At 41.3% G+C, this 16,899-nt stretch overlaps 1 protein-coding gene across 6 annotated transcripts in view; it reads left to right on the top strand.

Annotated features, from left to right (window-relative positions):
- SORCS2 (sortilin related VPS10 domain containing receptor 2) overlaps window positions 1–16,899 on the top strand; it is an 882,674-nt gene that overhangs the window by 827,370 nt on the left and 38,405 nt on the right. For all 6 annotated transcript variants that reach the window (XM_019526396.1, XM_019526393.1, XM_019526392.1 and 3 more), the window contains exons 18-21: window positions 3,744–3,930; window positions 10,493–10,626; window positions 11,681–11,804; window positions 15,985–16,097. In XM_019526396.1, the coding sequence (XP_019381941.1) occupies window positions 3,744–3,930; window positions 10,493–10,626; window positions 11,681–11,804; window positions 15,985–16,097 (558 nt within the window). The remainder of the gene's footprint in view (window positions 1–3,743; window positions 3,931–10,492; window positions 10,627–11,680; window positions 11,805–15,984; window positions 16,098–16,899) is intronic.

The following is a 16,899-nucleotide window of genomic DNA, read 5'->3' as shown; positions in this document are numbered from 1 at the left end:
ATTTCAAAATAGAACTTCTCTTTAATTTCCTCTTTAACGTGCGTCTGCGCTGCCTCCCAGCCTGTTGCTGTTTTCAGAATGGAAAGGGGGGAAGGAAGCAGAGCAAGTTTATTTGGGATTTTTTTTAACCCCTGCTGGATGGTGGGGTGGGTGTGTTGAAGCCCCCACCCCACTGCCCCAGAATGAGCTCCCTCTGCTCCCTTTCCCCCTCTTCCCATTCTGAAAACAGCAACAGGCTGGGAGGGAAGAGGGGCCATTGCTAGTGGAAACTAGCCGCAGGTTGGCAGCCAGCAACTAGATTCCCCTCCCTCCTGGAGCCAGTAGTGAACTTCTGTTTGGTCCAGGGGATTGCTGTAACTCAGAACGCTTCCTGCAAAGTATTCTGAGTTACAGCTGGGAGCTGCACTTCTGTTTGTGCCCCTTATGCCAGCTGAGATACCGAACACTTAAAGAGCTGGCCTTGAACATTTTTGAAAATCCATTCTCTCCTTTCCAAAAGGCCAAACACCAGGTTTTGTTAATCAGTGAAGCAGTAAGAAGATCTGACATCTACTAAGTATTAATCCTTTCAATGTTTGTTCATTGAAAGAACTAACATCTTAACGGTATGACCAGAAGCAGGCTGTAACAGTCTTATGCGCAGGATGCAATGTCTCTGTGTCTTAGTACTTACTCATTAAGTACTAGCTTCTGCCATTTTTCTTCACACGAGCTTGTACTGACCACTCCTACACAAAAACTAAGCTTCCTTCAGAGAGAGAGTCTGAAGGAAAGTCACGTATTTCACTAGGCCCATTTGATACAACCCTGGGATTCCTGATTTACTTCAGCAGCAGTCAGTGGAAATATATGTGAAGTAAGGTATTACTTAACATATAGCAGTATCTGGCTCTAAGCAATTTTTATAAATTAGCTGTTGTGAGGCCAGATATACTTTATTTCAGTTCTTAATTCTGTATGCTGTCACCATCTCATTATTAGTAAAAATATAGAACTTAACTATAATCTTAGAGTTCAGGTATTTATCATTTCTTATTATTATTATGGGGCTGCTAAGGTTATGATTTTTGTTGGAGTATGAATTTTATGTCTTTCTGTCATCTAGTGGAACATCTAAAGATATGAAAATGTCCTCAAAAGTCCTGGTATTTGACTGGTGTTCCATATATTTTCAGTGTTCTCTGTGTCTCTGAAGTGTAATGGAGTTTTACAAAAAATGTGACAATTTGCTGCCCCCTATGGCTGAGAATCAATATTAATGCTCAAATCTCCATAGCAGTCCATAGAACTTAAAAAGAGAAGAGCAAATTTTACATAAGAGGCTAATTAGCTCTTCTGACAGGTAGGGAGTGTAAGCAACATTTCTACTATATCAGTCCCATATAATTTCGGATTTATTGCTGCATTTGAATACTAATTTTTTTTTGCAAGTGTCTTCTGCTCACACCTGTATTTTTCCAGGTGATGAATAACCGTATTTAGATATAATAGTAAAAAGAAAATAAGCCATCCCACTATATCTTGGCTCAGTCCACTTAATGTATAAGTCAATAAAATCAAGGAAACCCACTATTTTCAGTAGTCAGATAGAAGTGTTCAAGGCCTATTAAACTGAAATTGCATTTTCCTATGTTCCTTTTTTGTTGTCAAGTCATTATTATCTCTTCCTTTTGATAGTGAAATCGGAGTGGGGTATCAGTGCTTTGAGAGAATCACTGTCAGTGTAACATCAGGAAGGGGAAAGTCAAAACAGAACATTTAGCAGAACTCTTCCAGCTCCAAGCATTGAACGGTATCTTCTTATCCCTGGAGACGATATGCATGTGCTTTGCCAACATAAAAAGCAAATACTGTTTATTAGCTTTCTTAGAGGCCCCCAAAGATTTTGTATGTACAAGCACATCACTGAAGCATCTCCTTTTTAAATTTGAATGCGGCATTGTTTCCTCTATTAAATTCCACCTATCTGCAGCAAAAGGAAATGGTTATTTGTAGGAAAATGTTCACAACAGAGGACAATAGAAGGCAAGAAACTCCTTTTCTTGGTCAGACAATATGAAGAGCAAGCATTTGATAATTCTAGACGTTCTTTATTCTGAGTATTCTCTTTATATGAACATATATTTTCTCTTCTATGTGAAAGGAATGAATGTTTTACTGAACCAAACTGCAATATAATGTAATAGTAGTAGTAGTAACGACAGTGATGACAATAACACTACCCATACCCTGTTCCAGACAGTCGTCTGTGTGGTAAAGTAATGTAATTGGGATGAAAACCTTCTTTGGTCTGATAAATGATTTTAGTGACCAAATTAGTACAGTATATAGATGCACTACAGCCATTCTCCAGATCCACTCAGAACTTTTAAAACTGAATGCCACAGTCCAGAGCTAAAAGATAATAGAAGTTTCCTCTGGTTTTAGACTCATGTCCAGATTGGACATCTTTCTCTTCTGAATGGTCACACTGTGCTTCATAGTGACAATAGAAGGCCTTTGATGGGCGTGTTTTAGTTTTAGTGGAGTGGCACACTGAAGACAATCATAGTTGTCCTAGTGCACAAATCTTAATATTAACACAATAGTAGCACTTTCATGAGCTCTCAGAAGAGCTAGTGTTACAGTAAATTACACAAAATCTCTAACATGGCATAAAGATATATCTGGATGTATATACTATTTCCCAAACCTGCAGTTCAGTTCCCCACATCACTAAGTCTCAGAGTTCATGCCTTATGCTCCTGAATGTTATCTTGGCTATGGCTCTGTTCACAGATTCATAAATTCATAGATTGTAAGGGGCTGGAAGGGACCTTGCAAGATCACTGGGTCCAGCCCCCATGCTTATCCCACAGTCTGGACACTCTAGTTGTGAAGTAGTTTTTTGTAATGTTGAGCCTGAAACGGTCTTCCAGGCATTTGTAGCTATTACTTCTAATTTTCCCTAAGCATGCCCTGGCGAACAATTATTCACTGAGCCCTTGATGTATGCCTCTGTTGTAGTGGTAAACTGCTAACAACTCCCCTCTCAGCCTCCTATTTTCAGGCTGAAGAGTCCCAGATCCCTCAACCTTTCCTCATATGGCTTGCTGTGCAAGTCTCTGATCATATGGGTGGTCCTTCTCTGGACTCTCTCAAGCTTTAGCACGTCCTTGCTAAAGTGCCGCACCCAGAACTGGACACAGTACTCCAGCTGTGGTCTTGCCAATGCCGAGTAGAGCAGGAGAATCACTTTTTTGGTTTTGCTGGAGATGCATCGATTGATGCGTGTCAGGGTATCGTTGGCCCTGCTGGCTACAGCGTCACACTGCTGGCTCATGTTCATACTGTGGTCAATTATTACCCCCAGGTCCCTTTCAATCGTGGTGCTGGTCAGGTTGGTGTTGCCAAACCTGTAGGTGTGTTGGGGATTGTTTGTCTCTAGGTGGAGCACTTTACCTGCACAGTATGCTGGCAACCGTGCTCAAGGACCTATATTTTTACTAACATAGTGGGCAGTGTTTTAGAGATATGTTGGCCATGTGCAGATGGAGTGACATCACTGTGACACAATGCATTTACAACTTGCTGAATGCTTTGGAATATTTTATTTTCATTTTTTGGAACTATATTACAGATAGTTGAATATTAATACATGCGTGTGCACACCCATACCTTTTTGTTCTGTAGTATCAATAACAGCAATGTCTCCAGTTTGAATATTGTCTATCCAAACATTTCTAACTTATTTCCTCTGACAGGGAGATGTTCTAAATACTAAGTACCAGGTGGATCTTGGAGATGGATTTAAGGCAATATATGTGAATCTCACTATGACCGGTGAACCTATCCGCCATCGTTATGAGAACCCTGGGATATACCGTGTCTCAGTCAAGGCTGAGAATGTGGCTGGGCATGATGAGGCTGTGGTGTTTGTTCAAGTGAACTGTAAGTTTTCTCTGGTTTATTTTTCCAGCTCCATAAAAAGTTCTTGATAACTGTGGGGAAACTACTAACATAGCCTTAATAACTGGATGCTATTTGCATAACTATCTTTTGTGGACAAGCTCATGCAACCACACATCTCCTGTGTGGTGTTAAAGCATAAACTGTATTTATTCACATTCCATATGCCCCTGAATAAGACATGTACCTTGTTTTGGGAAGACAGAATAAAGAAAAAAAATGTCCCCAGCTGTTGTGGGGAGCCTCTGAATTACGTGGGAAACAGCACTGTAAAAGCCTTAATTCAGTGGCTTTGAGAGGGTTAAACCTGTAGCTCTTGGCCAGGCAGATGCCTCCCTCTGCAGCAGAAGGTGGAGGGATTGAGGCTGATGAGAGTCCTGCCCCAGCATGGCACAGCCCCAGCCTTCAACTGGAAAACAAATGGTTAGGTGTTTTCTCTTTTAACCCCCACCCCCAGATTTTTTCAGTTGCTAATTTTCATGTTCTATGCAAGTAAATACAATACTTGTACATTGTATTTTCAAGTCAAAGGAGGACTTGGTTTTAAGGAGATGTATAATCTAGTGGGATGTGAGCAACAATAGCAGGCAAGAATGTCAGAAGTCTGAGCCCTACATGTTTTCAGACCTCATTCTTAATCTAAGAGTAATAAAAATATACATTTAAACTTGCATTCAGTTCTGCAGTAACACAGGGTGCTGAGAAAGCGATATTTTCTCCTATCTGATTTTCAGGAGGCTCAGAGCAGTGGGTACATGGCACCTCTGAAAATCAGACTATTTACTTAAGGTGCTTGAGTATAGGTTTAGGTACATAACTTAAGCCACTAAAAATATTGGTTTTGGTGTATTATATATTATTTGAGAATATGCACTGTGCTTGATATAGCCCATTGCTTTTTTCTTTTAATTAAAACCCAAATAAATGAGATCAACAAACGAAAAAAGAAAGCACAGCACAGCACAGCATGGGGAATATCATGCGCCACCAGGGGTTTAATGTACCTCAGTCATTTCATAATTGAAACGAAGCAGGAAGTTCATGACTGGAACTGCATTTCTTCCTCCTTAAGGATCCAAGAAAATTATTGCTTCTGTTTTCTGATGTGTCAAACAGAAATTCAGAAATAAAGCACACACTAGAAAAAATATGATTACCCATCTTGCATTCTCCAAATGTCTGTCTCATACTCTTTGGAGTGCTTTGGGTGCCTTCCAAATAGGCAGAAACTATTGGACCCATACGAGTCTATGTACAAATATAAATGTTTAGTGCAAGCCAAAAGAGCAGTGGCCATACTACTCTAAAAGTCTATACTACTTTTGCAAGCTTCAGAGTCCTTGAGACAGAGCATTGCTTAGTAATTAATGCAAATGGCAAGGAATGAAAAGTTCTGGATTTTGATCCCACCTCAGCCCCACATTATAGATACGACCAGTTACAACACAGTCTTTCCCCTATTTAGTTGAATGACAAAACTGCAATTAAAATCAAAGGTCCTGATCATCTGTTCCTCAGGTTGATTATTTGTTTTCCTTACAGTGGAATATTTCAGACTTTGCTCAACAGTTTTCACATTGGTGAAGAAGCTGTAAAAGCTTTAATTCACTGGCTTTGAGAGGGTTAACCCAGTAGCTTTTGGCCAGGCAGATGCCTCCCTCTGCAGCAGAAGGTAGGGGGATTGAGGCTGATGAGAGGAGTCCTGCTTGGCAGTCAAGGTGATGGATATGATAGCAGCCAGAAAAAAGAGTATAGAATCTGTAGAAGCAGCATATCCTTGGAGCTCTTATTGTAAATGGGTAACATTCCTCTTGCTTCTGCTTATACCCCAGTTATGCAGGAGATCGAGAAGCAGGAAAACTAATGGATGGTTTCAGGACAGCTTTCTTGAAAGGGATCTCTGCTTTAGCCCTTCCATTATGATAAATAATCCAAGTAAAGGTTGTAAATTAAATTACAACTAGGAAAGTCTGATGCAGTGCTCAAGAATAACATTTATACTGTTTCAAAGCAAATCTGGTATTTGAACACCAGATCCAAGTGGTCCACTAGCATAACTTCTAAACAGATTTTTTAACCCTCTGGAATTGCCTCAGATGCCATAAACAATCTTGGAGGAGGCTTATGAAATTATTTTATCCTATCCAAGCCAATCCTTTTTTAAAAGATGATTATTATTTCTGATTTATGGAGTCTACTTTCTTCAGTTAAATTGTGAGGTTTTGAGTAAGTTGACAAGGGCAAATATAATTGGAATTTGAAAATTCTAGAGTGATTTGGCCTATGGGATTAGATGTATCATATCTTTTGGAATATGATAAAAGGAAATCAAGTCATACATGCTTTTGTTCGCTTTCTATATGTTGTATAAACCATTTGGAGTAGGTTTTGAGGGACAGAGGGCAAAAAGAGTCCTTGAATCTTGTCAAGTCCCAAGTATCTGAATGGTCCTATACTATATAGTAGATATGGGCCAGACCCTTGAAAAAACATTTCCTAGTAGGATGAACCAATATTATATTTATCTGATATAAAAAACTACAAGTGAATAATATGATTTACCAGGCTCTAGAGCAAGGCCCAAAGTTTTCAAAGCTAATAGATTGCCTACAATAATGGAAAGTGAGGAAGGAAGGTGGTCTGCATTCCTTTTTCTTTTCCATATGCTGAAACTGCTTCTATTTTAGTGGTTGGGTGTAAAAGTAGCTATTTTGGGAGTGGATTGGTATAGGTATTTTTTTAATGAAAATTACTGAAATTGTGGCAAAGACAAAATTCTTGTGGATCAGGTTATCAATAAATGTTCTTATTATGTAAAATCAGAAGTACAATTCTGTTCTTAATCTCTTCTGGGATGTCAGGATTCAGCCAAAGAAATCCTAGTTAATTAATAAATATATCTTTATTACATAAGGATGATGATAAAACTCAGGGCTAGTCAAAATCCCAAGAAACAGCTGTCCGTTCTCATAGAAAGATCTTAGTAAGTTGCATTCCCTTTAAGAGTGAAATCATATCTTAAAGGTATTTTTTCTGAGTAAGCTAAAACAAGATATAGTATAACATCAAAGCCAAAAGCTTAATCTTGTTTCCTAATCTGAATATTTGTCTTTTTTTTAAATTTTGAGAGAATTTTTGTTCAGAAAAGGGTTCCTTCACTTTATAGATGATCCTTTCGGAAAGTGTTAATCCATGTAGTCAAAAAAGGAAACAAACAAAAAAGCCCAACTGTAAGTAAGTGGAAGGGATTTTACTAACTCCCGCTACTATTTCTTAATTGTCTGCATGATATTCAGCTCTTATGGGAGTGTTTTATTTCAGTTTCTTAAAGAAACTGTTGAAGCTCTCAGTGGGTACATCTACACGTGATGCTCCGTTGCCATAGCTTGTTGCTATGACGACATAGCATCACCAGACATGAATGGTGATGGCAAGACTACTGCGCAGTAGCAGTGAAAAATTACCATGCAGCTATGGGACCACTCGTGTAGATGTGCCCAGTCTGTCTTGAATCCATGAACTGGTTTAGAGAGTTGAATTTTTAGAGAATGTTGAAAAAAAATAGAGAACTGTAGGATCTTAGGAAAGCAGGGCTAGAAGGGACCTCACAAGGTCATCTAATCCAGCCACCTGCTCAAGGTAGGATCAACCCTAACTCAACCACCGCAGTCAAGTGTCTGTCTACACTGCTTTTGAAAGTTTCCAAGGATGAAGATTCCACAAGTTCTCTAGGTAGCCTGGTCTAATGTTTGACCACCTTCATAGTCAGAAAGTTCCTTCTAATCTCCAGCCTTTCTTCAGTTGGAGTCTGTTACTCCTAGTTCTGTTCCCTACCTTTCAGGTATTTGAGGGCTGTTATGAAATCCCCCCTCAGTTTTCCATTCTCCAGGCTAAATAACCCTAGTTCTTTCAGCCTTTCTTTATAAGCCTTGTATCCCAGGCCTGTAATCATTTTTGTTGCCCTGGGCTGTAGTCTTTCCAAACCCTCCATGTCCTTCTTGAAGTGTGGGGCCCAAACTAGACACAGTACTCCAGGTGAGGCCTTACCAGTATTGAGTAGAGTACTAGTGTTGAATCTTATGTCCACATGAAATGACATCATATCTGGCATTTTAGAGGAGAGGGGAGTGTATACTATATGGACGTATCACCCAGAGAAGACAGATCTTCCAGCCCATGTGAGCTGGCATTTAATGGGCAATGATGCAGCTGGTGACAGAATGCAAGAGAGGTCTTGGACCAATAATCTGTATATGTGGAGTCCTTGAGTTTTGATTGAAACTACAATCTTTGAATGGGCAGAGAGGTATTTAGAGTGGAATGAGCAATAATGGAGTGGGATTTATTCCTATTATATAATTGGGAATCTATTGATGATTATAAAGTGCTTTGGTATCCTGGAATAATTGGTGCAATATAAGTTAAGCAATATTAATAATTATATTATAGTAAATAAACCTCCAATCTTTGGTTACTTCTGAGAAGCAAGCTATGATGCCTCCTAGGGTATAGATATACAGATGTACAGATATTCAGGAAGGTTAGTGGGAGGTTAGACTGAGTTAGAAATGGCCACCCAATCTAAGGTAAGTTGGGAAGGGAGGGGATAGCGGTGCAGCTTGGAGGGAACTGGGGAGGGCAATTGGGATCTGCAGGGAAGGTTGAGGAGACTGGGGGGCTAATGGCATCTATGGGGGGGAGGTGAAATACAGTAGGGTTTGGCAGGATTGGGGGGACTAGTAGGTTCTGCGGCAGGGAGGACTTGGGAGTATTGAGGGGCTAGTGGGATCTGTGGGGGGGTTGGTGGGATCTGGAAGGGCTTGCCGGGATTGGAGGGGGCAAGTAGAGTCTGCAGGGGGTTAGAGGGATTGGGGGTGGGCTAGCAAGACCCATGGGGGGTTGCTGGGGTCTGGGAGGGTTTGGTGGGATCAGGGGGCCTAGCAGGGTCCACGGTGGGGAGGGGTTGATGGGATTGGGGAGGCTCTCCAATCCTGCCAGAATCCCTCCAGTCTCCCTGCTCCCACCACCACTCCACTCCACCCTGGTATTACTGAACTTCCCCATATCCCACAAACTGCTCCTGGGGCTGGTTTTACCAGCATTCACTAGTCCTGGGAGTCTGATTAAAGTAAATCTGAGTGGGGGTAGGGGTAGGCGGATTGGGAGGCTGGCAGCTCTGTAGGGGGCTTTGGTGGGATGTGAGGACTCTTGCTCCCTTCCCCTGCAGGACTAGGAACAATTTGTAGTCCCCTGACCCACCTCCCCCAGCAAATCAACTCTCCCCCATCCTGCCTATCCATCCCCACACCACAACTTACTTCCTTATCTCCTGGCACCAGCAAATGCTGGTAAAACTGGCAGCAGGAGTGGCTTGCAGGATGGGAGGTTTGGCGGGCTGGTTGATCTGTGGGGAGGTTTGTCCATCTGCAGGTGTGGCAAGGAGCCAGGGAGGCTAAAAATACCCCAGTCCCAGGGGTAGGACACTAGGAAAAGTGCAGCACTGGCTGGAGCCAGCAGCCGTGCTTTCCCAGCAGGGCTGCATGGAAACTATACAGACGTTCAATTACTGGACCCAATTTAGGTTAGACTACCACCAAGGTACAGTTAACTTAGATTGGGCCAGCCATTTTTAGACCAATCGAACTTTCCTGAACTTCCGTTCAGTTCACACTTAGATTGATCTAACCAGGGATCTAAGAACAAGATCTGCACCTGGGCAAACTAAGTTAGATTGGCTGGCCATTTTTAATGCAATATAACCTCCCCCTAACCTCCCTAAACATCTGTACCTATCCCTAGACAAACAAATATTTTCAGTAACATTATTATATAGAGTGTTTCTTATTGACAATATGAAGGACCAAAAAAACCCCGTTTTAATATGTTGTGGTTTTTTGTACACTGCACACAAATACTTACAAGAGTAGCTATAGTCTTCTCAGGCAGCAGTTCAGACAGGAATAAACTTACGCTAAAGGCATATTTTTAATGTACAGGGGCAATCCATTTTGATTTTCAAATAAATTATTCTATAACGTACATAGTTATTTTAAAGCACACACATTAATTGGTAATTATACAGGGTGATAGCCTGACTGACTGCTGATGCTTTGTATTAAAAATGAATAGTCAGCATCATTCTTTTCAACTTTTCAGTTTCTGCTGTAATTTAAAGGCATGGTAGAATTTCCACCGCTTTTTTCCTTTGATGCCTTAGAAATAATCTGTTACCTTTCCCTTTTTTAAAATAATGCTAAATTTGCTTATGACCTGCAATATTAGACATGCACAAAAAAGACTCCTGCAGCTACACTGATAAATCACATTGCTATGGGTTTTACTTTGTGACATATTTTATTTGATTAAAATGAGGATATGCCCGCAGCTTTCCTCACTGGTGCATGCAGAGAGAGAGAAAGGTAAGTTGAGGACCTTGTTGTGTGCAGGTGAGACTGCTGCTGGCTTAGTGAACAAAATAAAAAACTGCAAGCATTCGATAAACTGCTGGCTTCTTGATTAATGGCCTTTTTGGCACTCCGTTCAGCTCTGCTGCAGGCTTTACATCTAGAAGTGGTTCCAGTCATTGGGAGAAACCAGGAGGTGAATCTGACAGCTATCATATTGCCCAAGAACCCTAATTTGACAGTCTTCTACTGGTGGATAGGAAACAATCTTCAGGTATGTGTAAGCTTTCATTTGATATTATTTTCCAGCCTCATTTCAATAAAGATTATATCAGACAATTATCCTTTCAGGAGAATTTTGTTGTAGTGGATGTGACATTTTATAGAATACCTTTGTTTTAAACAGCCAGTTATACCTCTATTAAACATTACTTAACTCCATTAAGAAATCTTAGTCCTCTTCCTTCTTTCCAATTGTTGATACTTATGTGAAAAAGGAAATTTCTCTGTTAGAATGGTCTACATCTCTAGGCCATTTATTTTAGAGGAGTTAGAATTTTATCACAATTCACCACATTTGGAGAAAAAGTTGTGGTGGCCCTGTGGCATAACCGCATCATCTCTCTTTGTGTGTATGTGCCAGAAACAATGACAACCAGCAAAGAACTTGATGTCACCCTAAGAGACCTGGGCAAGGGAGAAATAGTTGAGACAAATACAATACATTTCTTTTTGCAATTACATCAATACTCCACTGTTCCCCTGGCCTGCACCAGCCTATTAATCTATGCTTTGGTGATTCTTAAGTGGAGACCGGATAGTGGCCCTGCAGTGTGTCAAATATGAATTCAGCACCTGATTCTTTAAGAAACAGAATGCCCCTGGATGCTTTTTAAGTGACTACAAGTCATGCGTTAAAAGTAAAACTACAAAATGAATTTGACTGTAGTTGATGACAATGTGTCTGAACCTCAGTGTTTAGAGGTATCAGCCCAATGCAGCGAAGGCCTGACCCAGAGCCATTCATTTCAGTCAGCTTTGACTCAAACCCTGATACTCTTGTCTGGTATCTTAAAAGAAAGATTTTTCCATTGTCTAAAAATGTAGGCCTTAGCTCCATAACTCCAAGGATCCCTGTTAGCTGAACATTGCAATTCATGGATTTGTTGGACATTGAGCTGACATTGATTAATACATTTCATGGAAAATATTCAATAGATTGGTTGCTCCTGACAAGACATTTCAATGACTGTTCTGTCTCTGTCTCATGCTTCTCTCCTGATTCTTACCCAAATTCTTCTTTTGTATTGTGTTCTTTTTTTGTTTAGCCTTTTCTTACTTTGGAGAGTTTTTTAATGACCAAATTTGCTGAGACAGGTGAGGTTAGAGTTACAGTGCAAGCCTCCTGTGGGAACTCCATGCTTCAAGATTCAAAGGTTGTCCAAGTTTTTGGTGAGATATTTTTACTTTCTTATGGATTGTTTTGTTTATTGATTATATTTCTGTGTACTTTAGGACAGTCCTTGGAAAACAGAATACAGGAAAAGCTCTGTTATTTGGCATGAGTGGGGAATGGGGGGTACCAGTAATCCAAAAATGCCAGTTACCTGAGGCAGGGGGTTTTGGCTGGACGTAGAGTGGGGTAGTGGGGCGAGGAGGAGTGTGGTGGCTGCCACCACCATGTGTGAACTCCCCCCGTCCCTTCGCATCCGGCCTGCCACCCAGCCAGAAATTCCGGTTAGTAGAGTGTGCTGGTTACTAAAATGCCAGTTAACACAGCTTTAACTGTATATTGTGACATTTTACATACTGGTGTGCTAAACTTCTAAACTTAATAGACTGAAATTGTCCCTGATTCCATGGAAATGAACAGAGTGGCATTAAAGAATGCATTACAGAATACTTAAATTGTTTTTAGATTAAAAAAGAAAGAAAGAATTATAGAATACACTAAATTCCCTTAAATAATTTATTAAAGAAAGAAATCTTCATTAAGAAAGAATTACAGAATACACTAAATTGTTGTTCCAAAACTTTACAGGTAACTAAATATTATGAAGTGGCATTTTGGAGTTTCCCTGTAGAATATTATACAATTTTTTTAAATATAATTGTTTGAATCCTTCTGTTGGTTTTATCCTGGAATGCATTATCTAAGACAGTGAGAGCCAATCTTTCTTGGCAAGCGTGCAACAAATTAGTGCCCCCTCCATATGCCACTCCCATCATGTTTCCTTATCTGATCTGCTGCTCAGCTTTCTCCTCCTTGCTCTGTGCTCCCTGCCCATCTCTCTTTGCTTTCTGGTTCCCACCGTATGCTCCCTGCCTGATCTGATGCTGTGCTTTCTGCTCCCTGCCCTATCTTCCAGGCACTGTGCTGCCTATCCCCTCTCATATCTGCCACATCTCACAAAGAGGCTGCCTCTGCCACTTATGTCATCCATGCTATAGGTTGGCTATCCCTCATCTAGGGAAAGAACATTTCAATGGAGTTTTTATCTACTCAGCCTAAACCAAACCAGATAAAAACATATTGACTACGTGCTTCTGAAACAGTTGAATGACCCTTTAGTTCTTGTATCCGAATGTGTTTTGCTGTGACCTATAACATGCTTATGTGGCAGGATATTTTTTGAAACATGTAGGTAGACAGATAAATTATTTATGCTTTTATAGGCATAGACAGTGACAATTTTCACGCAGTCTGGCCACAGAAAGCAGTTTATAGCCATGACCAAACAGAAGTGCACAGCTGAAGAAAGCTTAAAAAATGGCCAATCGGGTGAAAATCTGAACCCTCAGTGCATGAGGGGTCAGATGAAGACGTTTCAAAACATAGTGTCTTTTATAATTTCTGTCTGCCTGCTTGCTAGCCTGTCACTATTTTCAGAACTGGCGGAGGGGTCGGGGGGAAGCGGAGGGGAAAGGGAGCAGAGGGAGTTCAGTCTGGGGGGTTTTGAGCCCCCAGTGGAGGGTGGGGTTGGGTGTATTGGAGCCCCCTGAGGTGCTGGGAGCTCCAGTTCACCTACCCCACCCTCCAGTGGGGGTTCAAAAACCCCCAGACTGAACTTCCTTTGCTCCTTTTCCCTCTCTCCCATTCTGAAAACTTTGCAGCCTCACAGGTAGGAGGGGCCATTGCTAGGGGGAACTGGCTACAGGCTGCAGCTAGCAACTAGATTCCCCTCCCTCCTGGAACCAGCAGTGAACTTCTGTTTGGTCCAGGGGATCGTTGCAACTTGGAATGCTTCCTACAAAGTGTTCTCAGTTACAGTGGGGAGCTACACTTTTTCTTTGCCCTATATGTGAAGTCAAATACAGGAAATGGAATAGCCTTTTTTTCCACTGTAGTTTGCATCAGTTGGCAAATATGGGGATTTAAAAACCCTCGTATATACCTCTAGTCCTAACATTTCAAGTGGACTCTATCATTTTGATTTTAGTGTGCTTTTATAATATAAAATAATGGCAAACACTAATATTCAAGTTAGTTCTTTTGCAAACCTCTTAACTTCTGCCCTATAATAAATGGATTTCATGAATGCTTGTAATAAAGTCTTTACAGAAAGCTTTAAAACTATAACCCTATTAGACTGGCTTGTAAGCATATCATGCCTCTGATTTTCTGCTACTGAATCTACTGTTAGTATTGGCAAAGGCAGTGTGAGAGACTAAAAAGGTATTGGTGGTGAAGGAAATAACAAAATACTTAGGAAAACTATGATTTTGTCTAAGTTGCTATAGAGGTCAAGTTTGAATCTTTCATACATTCCAAAGGATCTTGTTCTCTTCTTTGCATTAACTTTTTCAGGTGTTCTTCCAAAGATTATATGAGGACAAAGGAAAACATATATACAGTCTTCTTAAACAAGGAATTGTCCATTTCTAGTATTTCAGATATTTTAGATTATATCAATAAAACTGTTGTGAATGTATCATATTTCTTCTTTTAAACACAGCAGTGGTTAGCTTTTGGCATGTCATTTGTATTCTCATTTTCATAGGTAGATTATTGAAACAAAAATATTCATTTTCTGTGAATAAAGGGAATATGCAGTGGGCAAGAACTATATGTTTGTGATTCAGTGGGCGCATCTACATGTACTATTAATTCGAAGTAGACTTACTGGACACATCTACATGAGACACTGACTGCACGGTATGACGTGACTACTGTGCAGAAGTGTCATGTGTCAGCAACAGTGATGCAACGCTACTGCACAATAGTATCAGGCTGCTGCACAGTAGCATCGCAAAAAAGCTGTGCATTGGCGCTACTGCACAGTTAGCATCTCATGTAAACATAGCCTTTATGCAGTAAAAATACTGTGCAGTAAGCCTATGGGGGAGAACATCTACCAGGGAGTACATCTACATATAGATTTGCTCCCTCCCTACTCTGCCCCCTGTAGCAGCCAGGGGGAGCTCCAGGCTCCCCTTGGGTGCTAGCTGAGGGCTGGCTGGGGGCACGGGGACAGGAGAGCTCTGCCAGCTGCAGCAGCAGCTGTCTCCTGGCCCCATACATGTCGGGAGAGGTACTGATGAGCATGGGCCAGGAGACAGCTGCCGCATGCCACATGCACATAGGGAAAAGCCCTATGCCAGTGGGGCTTCCACGCATAGCCTGGAGCTTGCCAGACCTGTCCCAGAACACGACTGTTTCCAGCCAGCCCCAGGCTGTGCAGGGAAGTCTACAAGTACAGTCTGGCTCCCTGGAGACCTGCCTCAAAATAGCTCTGGGCTGCATGTGCAGACTTCCATGCACAGTATGGGCCTGGCCAGGAACTGTCCTGTTCTGGGGCAAGTCCCAGCCAGTTCTGGACTGGGCGCAGAACTCTTCCCGTGCAGGGAGCTCCCGTCCCCAGCTCCACAATCAGCTCCCCGGGAGCTGCCTGCTATCCATCTGGGCTCTGATGAGTAAGGTTTTAAGGGAACCTTACTGAGACACAGGAACAAACCATCCTGGTGTGCAAGAAGAATAGCAAATGTGGCAAACAACTAGCTTGGCTCAGCAGAGAACTCTTCGGTAAGGTTAAATACAAAAAGGAAGCTTACAAGAAGTAGAAGCTTGGGCAAACCTGAATCTGCAAGTAGCAAATTAGCCACACAGTTGACCAATTTACTGCGCAGTAAGCATCTGCACATGTAAACGGTGGCAGTTTACCATGCAGTCAATTAGTCTGTTGCACAGTAAAACATCTTGTGTAGATGCCCCTTGAGAATTAAATTCATTGGCACAGATCCACTGAAAGCAAAACACTGTGGTATGTGTGGCAGTGTAGGCCCACTGGAGCATACTAATGTGTTTTCTTTATTTTTCCTGTTGCTTTTCCTCAGTGTTTAGAAACATTTAGACATAGATGGAAGAAATACAGAAGGAGGTTGCTAAAGGAAGCAACTGCTGCTAGTATGTTAAATATTGTACATTCATTAAAATAGGAGCTGCCATTTTGGTCTATATGGATCCAGCATTTAACACAGTGGAAATTCTAAGTATGCGTACAGCACAAATAATAAAATATTTCTGAGATCAGTCTTTTTAATGTTACTTTTTCTGCAAAAGCAGTTTTTCTCAGTCCTGTTTCTCAGTCCTATTTATTAATTGTTAAAAACAATCTTTCTTTCCTGTTTCTAGATCATTTTCATATTCTTTCTCTAAAGTTTACTAAACATCTGGACATGTACAACCCCAACATACCGGAGTGGAGGGAAGACATAGGTCGGGTAGTGACACGACTTCTTGCAAAGGTACTTTCTTAGGTTGCTTACATACTGCGGCCTCTGCTGTCAGAAAGCTTGAAGGTTAAGTTAATGCCTTTCCATTTAGAAAAAAAGCAAACAACCCAGCAAGCAGAGTAGAACAATAAACAGAAACCCCAGGGCGACATTTAGAAGCAGTTTGAGACTAGAGTTACTTGTGTATCCAGACCACATAAAACAATATTTCAGCATTGCAAGTTTGATTCTAATACATCCTAATTGGTAATTAATGCTCTCAGGGTTTGGGGGGCCAGATGGACAGATATGTAAATACTGCTGATTTTGTGAGAAGAACACTTAACTTGAAAGGGATGGAGTTAGGGGTTAAACCAAGGGTACTATAATATACAGGATTTAGCCTTTGATTATGTACAACTAAATGAATTTATAGTCTTGTGCATTTAACTTAGATCACAGATACAAATAGGCTGTAAATTTGAACATGGACATATCTTCCAAATTCACTAAGTTAAACATTTACTTAAGTAACTGCATTGTGTAATGAATAAGGGCATGTGTAGATGAAACGGGGGCCCTAAATTGAAGTGGTGGGTTTTAAAAAAAACTGCAATTTAGGGCTGATTAAACTCCCATGTCATGCACACACACCCCTGACTTACCTGCCTCTCCGGCAGGGAGGGCAGGGCAAGCTGCTGGCGGGCAAAGCGGTCCCTGGACTGTATGTGTGTGGGGGGGAGGACAGGGGGCATTCCCTCCGCGGCAGCAGCACCTGCCCGCAGGCACCTGGCCTGGGTGGTCCTGGGGGCCACCACAGCTGCAGAGGGAAGCA

This window comes from Gavialis gangeticus, unplaced genomic scaffold, assembly GCF_001723915.1.
Source record: "Gavialis gangeticus isolate Ggan-Ray unplaced genomic scaffold, GavGan_comp1, whole genome shotgun sequence".
NCBI lineage: Eukaryota > Metazoa > Chordata > Crocodylia > Gavialidae > Gavialis > Gavialis gangeticus.
The sequence above is the reverse complement of the archived record's forward strand: the minus strand, read 5'-3'. Positions and strand labels throughout refer to the sequence as shown.